Genomic DNA, 18,734 nt, shown 5'->3' on the forward strand with positions numbered 1-18,734 from the left:
AATCGAAGATTTTATGAAAAAATACACATGGTCGAAATAACTAGTTTCCAATTGCCTAATTCTTAAAGAGAAAATAACACTCTTATCCAACATTTGTAAATGAAGATGGCCGGCCATACGTAAAGAATATGTTCGATCACCACTAGAAAAAAGGGGAATCTATTCTTCCTCTTTTTTCTTTCTGGTGTATGGTGATCTTGCAAGAACCATAGAAAGTTGTAACAGGTCCCCATACTTAATTAAACCACCACATGCATGCACTTCCTTTTCTCATTTAACCATGGAAGACGAGCCTCCGTTGATACAATACCCACGTCTCCATCCCGTTTAAAGCCACATAATGTGACCTAGCCTAACAAAACCCTTGACCCAAGGCTAGCTAACAAGTGAAAAACATGCTATTAGAGATGGTTAACCCTCCTTTTCATTTTATTTTTTGTGGAGGAGAGGTTTGTTACAATTGTGTCTCAATTGTATTTAGGAAGATGAATTCGAAATCTATGAATCTAGATTATAATTTTATAGATGAAATCTTAAATGCATACATTATTACTTATTTTTACATAAAGTAGAATGAATTTTAATTGTTTCATTATTAGGTGAATTTGAAATTCATTTTATTCGAAGTTTATGATATTGGTTATCTAAGACTAAGAAAAAAAAACATTTGAATATATTTAAAATTCATGGATTTGAAATACATTAATACAATTGAGTATGAGATTCGAACTTGCAACCAACAAATCTCCCACAGACAAAAAAGGCCAAAAGAATTCATGCGCATTCATTCACCACCTGTACCTGAATAGCTCTCCCCTCTCTCCCTCTTACAATTTCTTGACACAGTTTTTCTGTTCAGAAATTAAATGCAACCCTATAAATGGACACAAACATTACTGATCACTGTTCTCATTTTCAAATCATATATGGTGATCACAGTTTCTGCAAAGATGGATGAAAATCTTGATCGAAACATCAAGTGTGGAGAGTGCCCTTGTGTGAATCCATGCAGCCAGCAGATACCACCTCCACCGCCACCAGCTTCTCCTCCTCCACCGTCACCATGCGTTAGCCCACCACCTCCAAGGTTCGTATACACAACCATGTTAACCCCACCACCTCCGCCGAGGTTTCATTATTTGACAGGTCCTCCTGGAAGTTTGTATCCACTCGATCCATTCAATAAGATATATTCAATAAACGCCGCACAAAAATATTCGATTGAAGTAAGGGTGATTCTTGTGTTGGGATGTGCAGTCGTCCTTCAACTTCTAATGTAAAAAATTTACTTACAATAATTCAAATTATGAAATTAAACATAATGTAATTTGTTGTATTAATTATTATATGGTTACATGATCCGTGGAGTTATGTTTCTATTTTCTTCAATGAATCCATTTTCGTACACTTTAGATTGATGGTAACAGTGCTTAATCAACTAGTTTAATTAGTTATAAAATTGAGTCTGCGACACCAAAATGCTTGTTCTTTGTATATACAAAATTTAATTATTTGAATTTCAGTTTAATATATCTCTGTTAACTATCTACTTTCACGTGTGATCAACGTCGAGGATTTTTCGCAAAATACCTAGAGGAATGTGGTATCGCAGCATGGAGAACATGTACAATATTCACGTTTCAAAAGAATTTCAGTCGGTTAATTTATTTTCTCCTCCAAGATTTGTTTCAAAAAATTTAAGCATGTACTACACACGTAGCTCGTTGCACGTGCCAACGCGGCATGGCAGCATGGAGAACAATAAAATTAATTAAAGGGGATTTTTTTTAATTTTTTTTGCATTAAATAACGATGTGCGCTGCAATTACGTGTCGCCGGTGACAGCCAACTAAGTACTTATTTTCAAATTAATAAATAATTTATAAATTTTAAAAGCAAGTTTTACAAACAAATTTTTTATTGTATCCATTGAATTCATTTAAGAAAGACAAAAATTTGTGTGAGATGGTCTCACGGATCGTATTTGTGAGACGAATATCTTATTTGAATCATCCATGAAAAAATATTACTTTTTATTGTGAATATCGGTAGGGTTGACCCGTCTCACAAATAAAAATTCGTAAGACTGTTACAAGAGACCTACTCTTTAAGAAATTGTTGTAGATCTTTCCAAAACATAATTAATAAAGTTATATTGATAAGGAAAACATATTAAATATAAAAATAGAATTATATATTTAGGACATTTGAAAAACAAAAACATGAACAACATAGGTACATATTAAGACGGAAGAGAAGTACCGGAAAACTTAAAAAAAGAAGACGGGGAAAATAATGTGACTGATCGATTATTTTATCAAAATTAGTTTCAAGAAACATAAAATAATGACATCAATTATTCGGCATGCACACGACATGACAAGAATTCAATGATTGGTGATATATATATATATATATATATATATATATATATATATATATAATACTATATTAATCGGGAAATTCAATGTTTTAACACCGTTCTAGATCAGACGTACATAATCTGGTCTTCTTATTTGTCAATTTTTCAATTCACGTTTTCATTATATTGCTTGACAGTACTTATTGATTTAAATCATCCAAACAATCAATGCGCTTCGAGTTATTGAAATGAAGTCAATGAACATATAATTAGTTACTTTAGTACTGTATGTTCGGATCAATGGATTAGCATCATAGATATTAAATATTAATTTGTTTGAAATAACTAAACTCGGCCGAGTGAATTTCACGTTCATTTTCAATGTATAGTATCCGAATACGCGATGCGGCAGGATTAATATAAAACATTGAAACAAGATTAATTATTACAAACTCATCTCAAGAATAGATTTTCGTTGGATTTAACATGCATGCGCGGGCAAAGATGAACGACTGAATACATGTTGTAATAGTTTTCCATGTTAGCTGGATCAGTGGAAATATGGCGTTTGTACCGTTGTACTGTTTAAAAATTTTGAGTTACATTATTACCACTAATTATAACTTGTGGTAAATCGACAAATGCTTGATTCTATAATTGGCATCAAATCCAAAGTCACGGGTTCAATTCTTATTGATTACAAGGAGTACAATTATTAGGAGGGAGATTTTTGGTGTGCAATAATTGTTTATATTGAGCAAAGCAATCGAAACGTGTATGTTTTAAAATATTTAAGTTGCATCATTAACACCCGTTATAATTTTTGGTAAAACAACAAACTTTCAGTCCTACTTATACATTTAATAACTTCACCTTTTTTAAAAAAAAACAAGTTTGTTAATTTCCATACATTAAACATGAGATATAACATGCAGTCATGCACCGAATGAACTAGCAAATATTGACTAGTTTATTTGACTGTATATTTTGGACAAACTAAATATACGGTATCAGGTAATTTATTAAGTATGCGATCGTTTCATGGAGAAGGCTGTTAAATTTGTGGTCTTCTTCGTACATTATTCCCTAATTTCTTGAAGATCTAAGAATGGCATCAATGGCTTCTTTTACCTGAGAAAGCTCCGGAGCTTTTCCCCCTAGTGAAGGCCAAAATTCATCAGTTGCCAAAACCTACATGCATTGATACATAGAAGTTTCATTGTTCATGTAATGGGAAAAAATGTACTATATTTTATTGCATTACACACACCTTCACTTGCAACTGTAGGAACTTCACGTAGCTTATTGCTTTTTCTAGCATGGTAACCAAATCAACCTCCACGGATATAAATTGAAGTTAATCAAAAGTAAGAAACAAATTATTAATAAAAGACAAATTATTAATAAAAGAAAATTTCAAGAAACTTTGCTGATCTGCAATAAGAAGCAAATTTTTCGATGCCTTAGTTTTTACCTTCGACCCATTGGGAACGAGTTCCTGCAGCGCCTTAAGCCGCTCACTGATCCGTTCTCTTCGATTCTATAAAATAAAATGTTTTTAATTAAAATATAAATATTTGGTTCATGCTGTGATTATTGAAATGTGAAGTGTTTTGGTTAATAAAAAATATGTACTTATAGATAAATACACTATACCTACTACATACATATTTAACGTTGTCTGTACAAGGATTAGATGGAGTTGAGTTTGAGGACATAAAAACATAAATATATGTCAAAGAAACGAAAATGTTATATATGAAGGGACTATGATAGGAACCGATCGAAATAACCATGAATAATATTGACACAAAGAATGGTTAATCGATTTTGATAGTATATAATAGATATTACAATTTGCCATTACACTGTCCGGAGAAAAGTAATAAATACTCTAAATATTTTCCCTTAATTTTTTTTGAGAGTTGAACCTTGGCTGCGATACTCAGCGGATCCTTCTTTGCAGTTAACTCCGATTTTGTCTTTATTGAAGAAACAACACATTGTTTCTTAAGTTCTTGCACACCGTCTCCCTATAACAACAAATCCATCAATATGGAAAATAAATAAATAAATAATCAAATTTATTCAAAAATTTAATTTAATTTACCATAGCTGGACGCTTTTTTTTGCCTGTTTCTTGCCTTCCCAGATCTTGAGTCCCTTTGTTAATTACATTTTCTCGATCAATCAATGGCACGGAAGCATGGTGGCTGCTGGATGCTTCCGACAGGATATTATCGACGGAAAAGCACATGGGAAAATTCATCCAACCATTGTATTCGTCTTCTTTACTCGTCATTCTTGCATATAAATTATTTGTCGGCGTCACATTCCTATTCAGCTCAAAGTTAAGCAACGTTCCGTTGTGAATAAAGTCACAAAACTCAGGCTTAAAACCTGTCACAGAATGGCCCTCCTCATATAAATTGTGAGCAGGGACTTGTAACCCTAATCCGTTAGTTGGACTGGACATGACTGAAGAACGGCTGCTCATCGTGAAATCCTTCTCAAGCCTGGACGCCTTTTCTGGGTTTTGAGGCCAAAGAGAAAAGCTCTTCCGGTGCTCATCGTACATGAAAATCTCCTCTGACGACGGACCAGAAAAGAATTGTTCATAAAATGCACTAGCTTGGATTGTAGCCAAGGTTGACTCATTGTCCATTGAATGAATCTTTTGAGAAGGAATTAATGAAGCAGAGTGGAAGTTTGGCAGGGTTCAAGATTGTAGAGAGAAGACAAGGATGGCTTCAACCCTATATTAATACTAGATTAGTATTTATTTTTCATGTTTTTCTATATATCATGTAGAGGGAACCGGGAATTTATGTGAATTATTATTTAATTTAGTATATAAAGAAACTGCACATGATGTGTGGCTTTTATTGGAAAATTGCAATTTTTTTTTATCGTACTTACAGGAAATTTGTTAATTTTAATTTAATGTGTGTGTGACAATAATTTTATTTTTCAATCTTTTCGTGGTTATTATATTTTTGCTAATAAATATGTAGACCTATTTAATATGATAAAAACCTAGACAAAATTTATTAATCCATGGCTATACATTGAATATTATGCAGATGAACAGAGATGAGTTAGAATTTCTGACTTGAAAAAATAAACGGCCGTTTAAGTCATTAATGTGCCGCTAAGATGACTAAAATCATAATATTTATAAATCCAAAATTTATTAGGTTAAATCATAAAACAGTCATATATGCCAAAATTTCTCTCCCCAAAATATTCAGAAACGAGGAAAATTAATTTTAAAAAAACACATTTCAGGTGAAAAATATTCTTATTAACTTTTTTTCTCGGTTGAATTCATAATGACAAAATGGTAGTATTCTTTCACTACAACAAATAATTCAAAAGTGATTTGGATATATGAGATTTATAATAAAAATAGATGTCTTGTGAGGCGGTCTCACGAATCATTATCTGTTAAACGGGTCAATCCTACCGATATTCACAATAAAAATAATATTCTTAGCATAAAAAGTAATATTTTTTCATGGATGACCTAAATAATAGATCTGTTTCACAAAATATGTCCCGTAAGACCGTCTCACACAATTTTTTGCCTTATAATAATATATCGATCACACATAACAAAATTACAAAATCGTATCCTTTAAATATATAAAATGAATATACTATTCTTATACTAACATCTCATCAATTTCTAATCCCGAATAGTAAATTAAAACATACTAATTAAGCAACCTTCTAATATAACATCAATGTTTGTGATCGTGATTCGTGCGTGCGTATATTTGTGATGCACCACCAATTTATGTGTGTCTCGGAACTACATATGTTTGTAAAGAGTTTCTTGGAAACCTAAATAAATCAATCGAAGTTAATACTCATTTTATTTATTACCTAAACATTAATAAATTAATTTCCAAGCTAGTCTCGTTGGATAACCATTACACACTTTTCTTTCATAAAATTGGTGAAAGTAAACAGAAATTTTATTTTTAATTTCTGTATCAATCACAGCTATCGACTAAAATAAGCTAGATATATTGAATTATTGTTGAGTAGGTATCTTGTGAGACGGTCTCACGAATCTTTATCTGTGAAACGAGTTAACCCTACCGATATTCACAATAAAAAGTAATACTATTAGCATAAAAAGTAATAACTTTTCATGGACGACCCAAATAAGAGATCCGTCTCACAAAATACAACCTGTAATATGGTCTCACACAAGTTTTTATCATTATTATTTACAAAATTTTCAAGTTGATGTGGTGCTTCACTACTGCGGTACAAGTAAAACTAGTATTTTAATTTAATACACAAATTCTTAAGCCACATGTGTTTTGACAATAATTACATAGGAGATAGAGGAAATCAAAGTTGGCTTTGGAGTTCGAGCAACTCAATTCCCCTTGTCTCCTGGAGACTTTGTCACGCATTAATTCCTTCCACATTAATTCAATTAATCAATTAAAATAACCCATCTTCATTTATATCAAACTAACTTCGCCTTATCCCCCAAATAATTAAATATAATCAATAATTATTTACCTGATAAATTTCAATATTGTCGGCATATATATATATAAGATTCAAGAGTTACGTACGATATATGATAAATAATTAGCAGGTAATTAATTATTTAAATAGCTTAAATGGACACTTAATCCACCTGATCAGAGACTAATAATTAAGATATACGCTGCCATATGTAATTAATTGTATCGTGAAGTCGTGTGAATTAGAAGTATTATTTAATTAGTCATTATGTGACCACTCTTAATCAATGTTTTTAGTTCGAATCATTTTATGTCATCGGCATGCACGAGATGTATTGTCCAAGTGGTAATTATTTTGGGTCATCAAAATTTTTTGTATAATTTCTGAGGGATATTTCAAATAATAATTTTTGAATATTTTGGCCTTAAAAGTTTGTGAAACCATAAATATTGATTATTCTGTATGTAAGTTGTTGGGCACTTTGTATTTTCATGTCTGCAAAAAGCTATTCTTTGGTGCCCCATGCCTCTTAGTTTTCCTCTGTCCAACAACTTATGAGACATATATATCTTAGACGTGTGAGTTGTGACCCCATATATTCCAATATAACAGGCAAATGAACATATTTTAATGCATATTTTCATTCGGAGGAATGGAGCTTAAAGTTTAAATAAATACATCACATATTAAAATTTGATTTTATTTGATTTGATATATAATTTTAAATATATATGAAATTTGATTTGACTTATATATATGTATTTATTTAAAATTTAAGATATATATCATTTAAAGTTCGAATATCTTGGATTGTTTGTGCATAAATATTTAATTATCACTATCACTTTAGATAATTTTGACAATCATAATTTTTTTTATAACTTAGTATAAATTTTGAGGACAAAAACAATACACCGAGTTTTGAAATTTCACGGGTTTTACACCTCTCCTTTCTTATGGGATGTTTCGTCCTCCAAATTGAGTTGACTTGGTCTTTGAAGAGGTAACGATATTGTTCTGGCATTCTTTCTTCCAACTCTCACTTGGCTTCCCTTTCTCTGTAATAAAACCATTGTACCTTGAAGTAGGAAATGATACGTTGTCTTACATTTATGTTTATGATATATGTTATACGAAATATGTTATGTGTGATATGTTATTTTGAATATCATGTGTATTTGGTATGTATGTGCTCGAACGGCCCCCACTTGCTAAATGGTGATAATATCACTCACAATTTACTTTATCTTCCCTAGATAAATCGGAAGAGGAAATCGAGGAACGTGAACAAGACCAGTTTTGGAACTGGTAATAAAATGGATCAAGAAATTTATTTTAATTTTTTAACTCAAGTTGTAAACGCTTCTACATATTTTTATCGTTTTCAGGGTTTATGTTGTAAATACAATCATATTTTATGATATTTATAAAATAAATTGATTTTGATTTATACTTAACTACGAAACTTATTATTTGTCGATTATGTTATTCTTAAATATCGTGCCAAGTAACTACAATCTTTGCGCATGACATCCATGATCCACACAAGTTCTGTAAAGTGCATTCCATATTGGATTGGTCTGTTGACAAATAATCTAGAAAAACAACTTAGTTTTTAAATTTAATGGGCCGACGATAGTAAATGGACTGGACCGATTGCCCACACAAATTTCATTTTCCTCCTTTTTTCTAGTATCAGTGACTTGAGAAATTTCAGACTTTCATTCGGACACTTCATCGACACATTTAATGTTGCTGAAAAATCAATGAATTTTATATAGTATTGATAAATATCTATCTTTAGATAGAAATTGATGTAATATCTAAGAGTATATAGAATCTCATTTCTCGTAGCCATTTTATGGGATCTTGTTTTTGAGGACATGTAATCTTCCTATTATCCTGGTTTCAAAATAAAACAATAATGTACGATATTTATACTATATTATTAAGTATGAGACCTTTAAAATAACCAAGGATATAAAAATATTTAATTCCATGATTACCCTATTAAAAACCTCCTGAAGTCACTTATATTTTATATAGGAATAAATTTAAACAAAACTTCCCTTTTAAATTGAACAACTCTTCTAAATTGAAAATAATTTCGTGTTAATTGTTTAGTATTATTTTATTAAATTTAAAATAATAATAACACATACATATATATAAAGATAAGTAGAGAAAACTGAGAAACCATCTTGCATTTAAATGCACTTAGGATATTCACGCCTTCTCAAATATAGACCATTCCCATATGATATTAAATACAATTGATATTTACAATTTTTTTTGTTATTTTCATTATATTTATTAATAAATTTGATACATATTTTATAAATGAAGTAAAATATAAATAACACAAAATAAAGTGTAAATATTAACCCATTATAAAAAAAAAAACCCACCAAATAAGATAGCAATTGTCGGTAGGAAAAGTAAATTTAATTTTTTCTTTGATCAAATGACTGTTTTAGTAATTAAATTAAAGATAATACTAAATAAAAAAATTGAACAAATGACTGTTTTAGTAATTAAATTAAAGATAATAATAAATACAAAAATTTAATTATATAATTGGAATGAGGAAAAAAAAATCTAACAGATTTGAGAACGATGCACGATATGAGATGGGCTCGAAAGCCATTTCTTCATTTTACCCAAATTAGGGCTTGTGACGATCGTTCGAATTCCCAAAAGTTCACTCTTTATCCATCAATTACCTCTTCTTCTTCTTCCCCATTACTGGAAAATTCCATGAGGAACGCGAGGAAAAGATCACTCGATGAAGATTCTTCTTCTTCATCGTCAAAGATCAACCATAGCGAGAAACACACCCACCGTTCTTCCAGAGCCCTTGACTACCCAATCGAGAGCAATCACGTCGTCTCACATCACGATTCCCATCACCCTTTTCCGGGTAAGCGCTTGAAATTCACTTCTTACACTGAAGTTTCAACTTTGCCTCCCAAGGTGAAAATATTGTGTGAGATTATTGCTAATACTCCTGCTGGCACCGCGGAGAGGGTTCTTGAAGATACTTGCATTCGAGTTTCTCAACAGGATGTGGAGGAGGTGCTTAAACTGTCCTATGGCTTTCCTGGACCTGCCGTGAAATTTTTCAGGTGGTCCAGTTTCCAACTGAATGATAAGCACAGCTCTTATTCTTGGAACTTGGTGGTGGATATTTTAGGCAAGAATTGTTTGTTTGATGCGATGTGGGATGCTATTAAATCAATGAGGAAAGAAATGTTGCTGTCTTTATCTACTTTTGCGTCAGTTTTTAGTAGTTATGCTATTTCCCTTCGCGTTCAGGAGGCTATTCTGAGCTTCGAAGTCATGGATCAGTATGGTGTGCCTAGGGATGTCGCAGCTCTGAATTCCTTGCTGCGTGCAATATCGAGGGAGGGGAAAACTGTAATGGCTAAGGACTATGCGGATGTTATGAAGGACAAGATTAGGTTTGATTCAGAAACTTATGCCATTTTGTTGGAGGGTTTGGAGAATGAGAGTGATGTTGGTAGAGCTAAGAAGACTTTCTCCGACATGGTGGTTGATATTGGATGGGATCCAAGGAACATTGCTGCATATGATTCGTTCTTGTGTACTTTGCTCAAGGGTGCTGACGGGATGCGTGAAGTATTGAAAATTTTCGACACGATGAAGGATAGGGCTTGTTATCCAGGAATAAAGTTTCTTAAATTTGCTGTTGATGAATGTGTCCGGAAGAGTGACTCGAAAGGGGCCAAAATGATTTGGGAGGAAATGGTTGGTAAAAACATTTGTCGACCCGATATTGGAATGTATAAATCGTTAATCTTGCTGTACTGTAATCTAAAGGATTTTGAATCGGCTGAAAAATTGTTAGGCGAAATGGTATTTTATGGGGTATTTCCGGATTCGGAAACTTACAATTCAATTTTTCACTTTACAATCAAGCACCGGAGGATAAGAAATGCTATCCCAATATTCAAAGAGATGGTGAAGAATGAGTTTGTACCTCTGCACCAAGATTGTAGTGCAGCAGTTAAGGCCTATATTGATGGAGGGGATCCCCATATGGGAATTAAGGTGTGGAGATGTATGACTGATAGTTATAGTACCGATCTGGATGAAACTGGTAATTTGTTGGTGACAGGGCTTAGAGATTTGAATCGGGTTCCAGAGGCGGTTAAGTATGCTGAGGACATGATGGAAAGAGGAATCAAGTTAAACTCGGCCACGCTCACGAAGTTGAAACAGAGTCTATCAAAAGTAGGCAAAACTTTTGTTTATGAAGAACTTTTACAGAAGTGGAAATATCATTAGTTAGGTACGAGCTTGTTAATGATGGATGTTGGTTAGATGCGGTTATTTGTGTTCTCTTAGTGCTTTTCTCCTCCTATATGAGAACATTCTCGTGAATGTGAAAATGATGGTATTTCTTGCTGCTTTTTTTCTCCTTACACTTTCCATCCACCTATTTTATTCATTTGGCAGAAGGAGCTTCGCCTTTAACTTAAATGACATAATAAGTTCATATCAATTGGTAAAACTGCCTCAGTAGATTTCTACTTACATTTAAGGTAACCTTGACCTACCATTACGAATTTTTGATCGAAATAAGTGTTATGGTTCGGAATTTGTCCAACCTTGTCAAATCTTGGGTCGTCAAAACAAGATGTGTGATCAAATATGATAATCGTTGCATTTATGTGACGTGGGATGATTCTTGATAAGTTTACGTCTGTCCAAATTTTGTACGACTTGGTTTTCTTGAAATATTGGGTAGCTGTGTTAATGGCTGGACCTCAGATTAATAATCCATTTTCCACTGGAACTTTTCTACTCAAAAGGGTAATTATGTTGGTTCTTGCAATTATTTGGAGACCAAGGTATATCGGAGAAATATTGGAAAATATCATATCTTGTGGCTTTTAACTTGAGGGCCACTATATTTTTTTTCATTTTTATACTGTTGGTAGACGAACTGGACTGAGGACTCTGCACTTTAAGCTGAAAACGATGTTTAAATATATTTATTTTTCCTTATTTTGTGCTCAAAATATCCTCATTATATTCTTTCTTACTTTCATTTTGTGAATATTTTTTTGTGTCTGGAAATAAATTCTCTGATTTTAATTTATTCGAAGTAATTTTTTTTTTTGGGAAAGAGGAATATGTATTTATTGCTGCGTATCTCATGAACCAAATTTCGTATCTAAAATACGACAAATTTGTTTCCCAAAAATACACACCCCATTCGTAAGTTTTTTTAGTCAACTATATTCATATTTAGAATAAAAAATAATATTTTTTTATGAATGTCTCAAATAAAATATTTGTTTTACAAAATTGAATCATGAGATCATATTTGTTTTTACTTTTAAGAACAAATAATAAAATTGAACTCAAACACAAAAGCATATTAAGAACGGCACCCAATAAAAGCACTAGCATCATCCCGTAAAACCATTTCCAACTCCGTAGCCCCTGGCCCATTCGGAAAAGTCGCATCTGCCACAACTCATATTTGAGATTATTCTTGGGGATTGCTACCTATCGCCTGGGACTTTATTGATATCAACTCGAACAAAACATTAAGGCTGCCTCAACTGTATCCCGATCTGAACCGTGGGAAGAGTTCCAGATTTTGTTATTTCTTTGCTTCCAAATAGCCCATGCAACCATAGAAAACTTATCAATACACGGTGCCTGTAGCTTATCAAGCATCTTGAACAATCATTCCTCCACTGTCAGGACGTAGCCAGAAAATATTTTAATCTTAGGCTGTGAGGAGAACATTTTTGGAAGAGTATTGAGATGTGAACAAACCTGACCTCTGAGCAAACGAAGGTTATGGGGGGAACAACAGGTTTTACGTGAAATTTCCAACCAGTCTCTTGTTTCCATTTTGGGGGACAACTGTGAAAGAAAACCATCTGAAAATAGGTTAAAAATTGAGCTAAAAATTGAAAATACAATGCTAGATTTTTTTTTTTAAAAAAAAACTCAATCCATATTTCTCACTAGGTCTTAAAATATAGACTGGGCTGGAGCTCACCCCAACCTTTGAGGTGGCTCCGTCCCTGACCACTTATTCAGAAGTCACATCAACAGAATAGATTAAGGCATGCAACCAAGTCTCTTCCCAACACTTGTATATATGTATATATAATGTAATAAATAATAATCACAAACTATGATATAATAATTGATAAACATGACAAAGACATCCAAATTGAGGCCAACAGATATAAGCAAAATTGATGAAGACCAAATAGATCCTATGTCGTCTGTCGGTTATGGTTGTTAGGGATAAGAAATTATGGAATTGGATGGTCACCAAACTATATCATTAAATTTTCGTGCTAATATTTGGTACATCAAATTATTCTTTAGTCATAATCCAAAGTCCTCATTTAACTTTAAAATACCCCCTTTTCCTAAAATCTTAATAATTAAATTTTGTCCAAATTATGTGAATTCAATTGAATGGATTGATCGCAGGCGATCTATCAAATCACGATCGTCCATGTTCTTCTCCAAGTCTTCTAATTATTTCATCAAATTATTATTAGTACAAATTCGGATTTTGTAGGTTTTTTTGAATTATTGATACTCCACAATATTATGGAAATTGGATTATATGATTTTGATACTGTCTATTCCAAGTTTCAATCACCTAACTAATCATTGTTGGACATTGATTTAAGAGACATGGGGGTTAAAAATTTTATGCATAAAAGCAGTGGGTTTTGTTTGTCTTGTTCACTAACACCACCAAGAATCTGACCCCCCACCCCCCGCTTTCTTCTCTTCACGCCACTCAAATTTCTCCTGTCTCTAGAATATTTAATTCATCATATATTTGGGCTGGTGTCTTTCGAAGCATTACATTAATGCTCCATAGATATTACAGATTTCCAGTGGTCTTCTGATTTTATAAGTAAAATTTGCAGTTAATTTGTTTATGCACATGCGCAGCCATTATTCCAAGACTCGTCCTTTTTCACTGGAGAAGTAAATTTATAATATCCATCCTCTTCTTTGAAGCAAAGGTATCACCTTTTCTTTTTCTTTCTTTTCACCTTTGCTTTTTCCAGTCTCTCCTTTTAGTTCCTGGATTTTCGTGCTTCTGCTTTTGGATAGTTGTTAAGTAATCCGTAATGGAATTTTCAGTTACGGGTTGCACCGACTATAAGCCCCATTGTGGATCATGACTACTGTGAAATTGATGAGTACGAAGTGAAGTTCGAGTCTTTGCATTAAGAAATGATGTGGGATTTTGGTTTAGCTTGCGTCATTCCGCGCCGAAGACGGCGGAGCTCTAGCAAGAATTCGGAGCACAACAAGGCTTGGTTGCTGGCTGGGCCTGGTGGCTGTGGTGCAGAGGAGCCACACTCGGTTCACTCTTCTTTCAGATTCAGTTTATGCTCTCAGATTGAGCTTGAATCAATGCCTGTAAATAGTAGCTGTTCTGCTACTGTTTTGATGGTGAATTTGGATAATGGCATGTTGGCTGATTCTAAAACTAGGGAGTTAAAATGGAGGAGAATTGAGTCATTGGAGAGGAGTATTTCTCATGTGTCACACTCTTTAATAAGGTTCAGCTACTCTGACATCCTCCGTGCCTCGAGAAACTTTTCCAAAGGTACTCAATTGGTTTTTTCCATAACAATTGTGCGTCTAAATGATTTGTTATTTCCAATTATGTGTGATTTTTTGTATGGGTAGGACGAGTTTTAGGGAAAGGAGCATTGAGCTGTGTGTTTAGAGGAAGTGTTGGATTTCTTAGAACTTCAGTCGCCATTAAGCGGTTGGATAAAGAAGACAAGGAGGCATCAAAGACATTTTGTAGGAAATTAATGATAGCTAGTTCTTTACTTAATCCTCACATTGTTTCCCTGTTGGGATTTTGTATTGACGATGAGGAAGGCATGTTTTTGGTCTACAAGTATGTTTCTGGTGGAAGCTTGGAGCGATTTTTACACGGTATAATTTCATATCGATTGCATTTTATTTCCTGATTTTTATTGTAGAAGAATTAGCATATGTTGTGTCTTATGAAGTTTATGTTGATTCAAGATGTAATGCTGTGTGCAGAAAAGAATACGGAAGGGAAGGGCTGTCCTGCGCTTCAATGGTCTGTTAGGTATAAGATAGCCGTGGGAATTGCTGAGGCGATTGAGTATTTGCATAATGGAACAGAGAGATGTGTTGTTCATAGGGACATTAAACCCTCAAACATCGTCCTATCCTCCAAAATGAAGCCAAAGGTGTGGGAAAACCCCATTTCTTGGATCGCCTTTTGGTTTGAATCCGCATTTGTACCTTTAGTCACCAGAGATTTTTTATATTCATTTTTTTCTTAGTTTTCAACTTTCTTGATTATTTCTGCAGTTGTGCGATTTTGGATTGGCCACATGGACTCCAGCGCGTTCAGTACCATTCCTTTGTAAAACGGTTAAAGGCACTTTTGGGTATGACATCTAAAACTTTCAAGTATTATTTGTCTTAGTTCCATTCTAAACAAGAACCATTTTTTTCTCGAATTTTATAGGTACTTGGCTCCTGAATACTTCCAGCATGGCAAAGTATCTGATAAAACCGATGTTTATGCCTTTGGAGTCGTTCTGTTGGAACTAATAACTGGTCGGAAACCTATTGAATCAAGAAGAGGACGGGGAGAAGAAAATTTGGTTTCTTGGGTACGTCATTGCTCTATTGTTGCTCCTGGTTTTTACTCGAGTATGGTGTGGCAAAATACAACTTTATGAATGGAAATTCTGTCCCTTCATCCTTGTAGGCGAAGCCGCTGTTGCAGCTAGGAGGGGTGGAAAAGTTGCTTGATCCACGATTAAACTTCACGAGAGAGCAATCAAATCAGATAGCACAAATAATTGAAGCTGCGAGTGCTTGCATAACCTATGAGGAATCTCTTAGGCCAGATATGCGTGAGATTATCAAATTACTGACAGGAAAAAAATCAGTTGGTTTAAGCAGAAAGAAGGCTGTTTTGACAAGTTATAACAGCACTGCATCTGATTTTAATTCTCAAATGCAGGGGATGAAGAATGAAATGAGCAATCATTTTTCATTAGCCATGCTAGGAGCCGAATTTGATGACGATTGTCACTTCCACTGCCGGTGACATGAGAAACTTTGTGCTAAGAAATGGTCAATAAGTCTGATTCAGTTAGATATCATGTGATTGTATACTTCTGCATTGTTCTATCTTTGCTTTGAGAGTAGTGGCACGATTTAATTTGTTTTTGCCAACTTCGAGGGCTGGGACTGGCTCGAACTAAGTATTTAGGACAAGGGTCAACGAATCAGTAAATCTTGGGGCGTAACTCATATATCACATTATGATACGATGATTATTACAGAATAACATGTAGTGATTCGACTATGGATTCTTCTATTTTATTTATATGAGGTTTGTCTTATTCCATATCCCATGTTAGCGAGCATGCAATGCCGTCGTGCAGATGATTCAAGATTGCATGTGCCCCGTGTCAGGCATCGTGGTCTTGCGGGAGTCCTTGTAATTGCAGAAATGTCAGAGATTTATCAATTATTGCGATTACAATATAATAATACCTACAGTTATTTTACAAGTCGTGGCCTCGTAGTCAAAAATGGTAAAGCTCTCAACTTTTGGTTAAAACTGTAATCAAATTATTACCGAGGAAAAAAAAAAGGGAAAATGGCAATAAGAGGTCGTAAAGTTCTTTTATTCTGAACCAACTCGATCGCTCTTGCACACTTTTTTTCCATGAATACATAACTGAATCAAATTTCATACATAATTCAGAATACAAGGAAATATACCGTTGGGGGAAGTTGTTCATGCAGACACGTCAGGAGATGTAAACAAAACTACCGGTATGTTTGGTCATTTGAATGAGAAAATTCACGAAACCAACTTGAGCAGAGACTTTGGTTTATCGTTACCGAAGCAATGAGGTATCCGCAGCTAGTTGTGATAAGATTCCAGCTACAAAAGCGTCTCCAGCGCCGGTGCTATCCACACTTTCCACCTTTATACCTCCTCCACTCAACTCCTGGAAAAAAATCCACGACAAAGCTAGAAAAGTACCCAGTGTCTATTTTGGAAGAAAAAAAATGATAATTTAGGCTCAAAATCTAACCATTAGTATTTTAAAATTTAAACACGAAACTTATGACATCATATCATGAAAGTGTATTACTATTTATCATCACGATATAGGAACACACCTTTGTATAATATCGGCAACCTTCTTGACCTTCAGTGACAAGGAATAATCTGAGATTTGGATGACATAACTTACGAACAACGTTATCATCATAGGGATCTTCCCCATTTGTCAAAAACACATCTCTTCCTCACTAATCTGATGTTTTAAATATAATCCAAACATAAGACTCGATACTTCTCATTGAAAACTTTATGATCTAAAAACAATTAGGTTCAAATATATAACCTTACTAATATCATCTGTATTCCATATGCTAAGAATGCCTTCTTTCTCTTGCACTTTCTGCGGAAGACCACAGCGGAAGCCTTAAATTTGGATCATATGACAAGATTGTTAGAGTAGATACCTTGTAAGCCAACTGTTGATTAGAGAATTTATTGACTCAATTGTAATAAACAATTTTTATTTTAATATAATTCATTATTTCATGGTTTGTTAGTTTTTTATATGTATACTCATGTGATAAACATAGATAAAGACTTTGATTATAGTTTAATACAAATGAATCATAATTCGATGTTGAAACTCATTTGTTAACACTGTATAATCTAAATTCGTTTCTAGTCGATTCAGCTGCCTAAAACATGGATAAAGGTCACTTGAGCTCGAGACTAGCATCTGTGATGTTGTGTACCGGGCATAGAGATGTCCAAACATGCAGATGGGTAATCATATGATGATTAAACCGAACTACCCTCCCTATGACTTTCCAAGTGGTTATCATTCATCGATAGGATAAATCCGTGGATATGATTGTACACCATTAGTCCCTACGATCCGGGACAACACTGATGCTTTATATGCTAGGGCTGTGCTTTGACTCGATTACCGACTCCAGAAGGGTCAACAGGTGGCGAGATTGGGTACAGTTGCGACGCATGTAGGAGCCAGTGCATTGTAGTCGGGAATTCACAGCTCGCCTACGGGTGTTGATATCTTGTGTGATCTGATGAAACAATAGTGCATGGAATTTCGGTCAGAGTATAAGATGTATGTTAGGGAAGAATTCTCCAATTGTATATGAGATACCACTATTTATTATCAAATATATGTCACAGAGTCATCGGATTCTTATGTAACCCTCGATGAACCAATGGTTGCAGATTCGATCAGGATATATTAGAAGAAGGGACCTTCCTGTACGTTAATCATAACCGACTGGTTCTTGCAGGCACTATCAGTGATACCTAGGGAATCATGGGACGATGCTACTAGACGCTTTTATCATGATTTGATGTGTTTAATCAGAAATATGATTTCTGACATTCTCATGATCAATTGTTGATACATAAAATGAGGCAAATTAGAGTAAGCCCGAATAAATGATTATGTCCTGAATCACAAAGAGTTGTGAACCCACGGCTAGCAGTATCTCTGAACCATTGAGGGTCACATAAGTACTGGATTATTTTGTCCCCTTTGAGATAATAAATTCAAGGAGTTTAATTTATATAAATACTGAGATAATAAATTCAAGGAGTTGAATTTATGATTTAAACATTAAATTCAAATGTTGAATTTATAAAGAATTTAAATTAAAGATAATGGGTGTATGTATAATGGACTTGTAGGAGTACAAGTCCAACATACAAATTATTAAGGTTCTTAATTGGACTTTAAAAGTTTAATTAATTAATTAAACTAATTGGACTATA

The 18,734-nt window shown here is 33.8% G+C and overlaps 3 protein-coding genes across 3 annotated transcripts; 2 read left to right on the top strand and 1 right to left on the bottom strand.

The window, feature by feature from the left end:
- Positions 1-3,448: 3,448 nt before the first annotated feature.
- LOC142522114 (putative transcription factor bHLH086) lies at positions 3,449-5,027 on the bottom strand. Its single transcript, XM_075625267.1, has 5 exons — positions 4,473-5,027; positions 4,294-4,395; positions 3,837-3,902; positions 3,633-3,698; positions 3,449-3,553 (listed from the first exon to the last, which is right to left on the bottom strand). Exons 1-5 carry the CDS (start codon positions 5,025-5,027, stop codon positions 3,449-3,451), a joined length of 894 nt encoding a protein of 297 aa, XP_075481382.1.
- A 4,433-nt stretch (positions 5,028-9,460) lies between these two features.
- Positions 9,461-11,288, top strand: LOC142522891 (pentatricopeptide repeat-containing protein At3g61360-like). Its single transcript, XM_075626468.1, has one exon. It carries the CDS (start codon positions 9,470-9,472, stop codon positions 11,159-11,161), a length of 1,692 nt encoding a protein of 563 aa, XP_075482583.1. The 5' UTR covers positions 9,461-9,469; the 3' UTR covers positions 11,162-11,288.
- A 2,330-nt stretch (positions 11,289-13,618) lies between these two features.
- On the top strand, positions 13,619-16,289 carry LOC142523271 (pto-interacting protein 1-like). The gene is made up of 7 exons (XM_075627009.1): positions 13,619-13,893; positions 14,015-14,486; positions 14,570-14,827; positions 14,939-15,111; positions 15,236-15,315; positions 15,396-15,543; positions 15,642-16,289. The coding sequence occupies exons 2-7, from the start codon at positions 14,108-14,110 to the stop codon at positions 15,984-15,986; spliced, it is 1,383 nt and encodes a 460-aa protein (XP_075483124.1). The 5' UTR covers positions 13,619-13,893; positions 14,015-14,107; the 3' UTR covers positions 15,987-16,289.
- Positions 16,290-18,734: the final 2,445 nt, after the last annotated feature.

The sequence above is a fragment of the Primulina tabacum genome, chromosome 13 (genome assembly GCF_025594145.1).
Source record: "Primulina tabacum isolate GXHZ01 chromosome 13, ASM2559414v2, whole genome shotgun sequence".
NCBI lineage: Eukaryota > Viridiplantae > Streptophyta > Magnoliopsida > Lamiales > Gesneriaceae > Primulina > Primulina tabacum.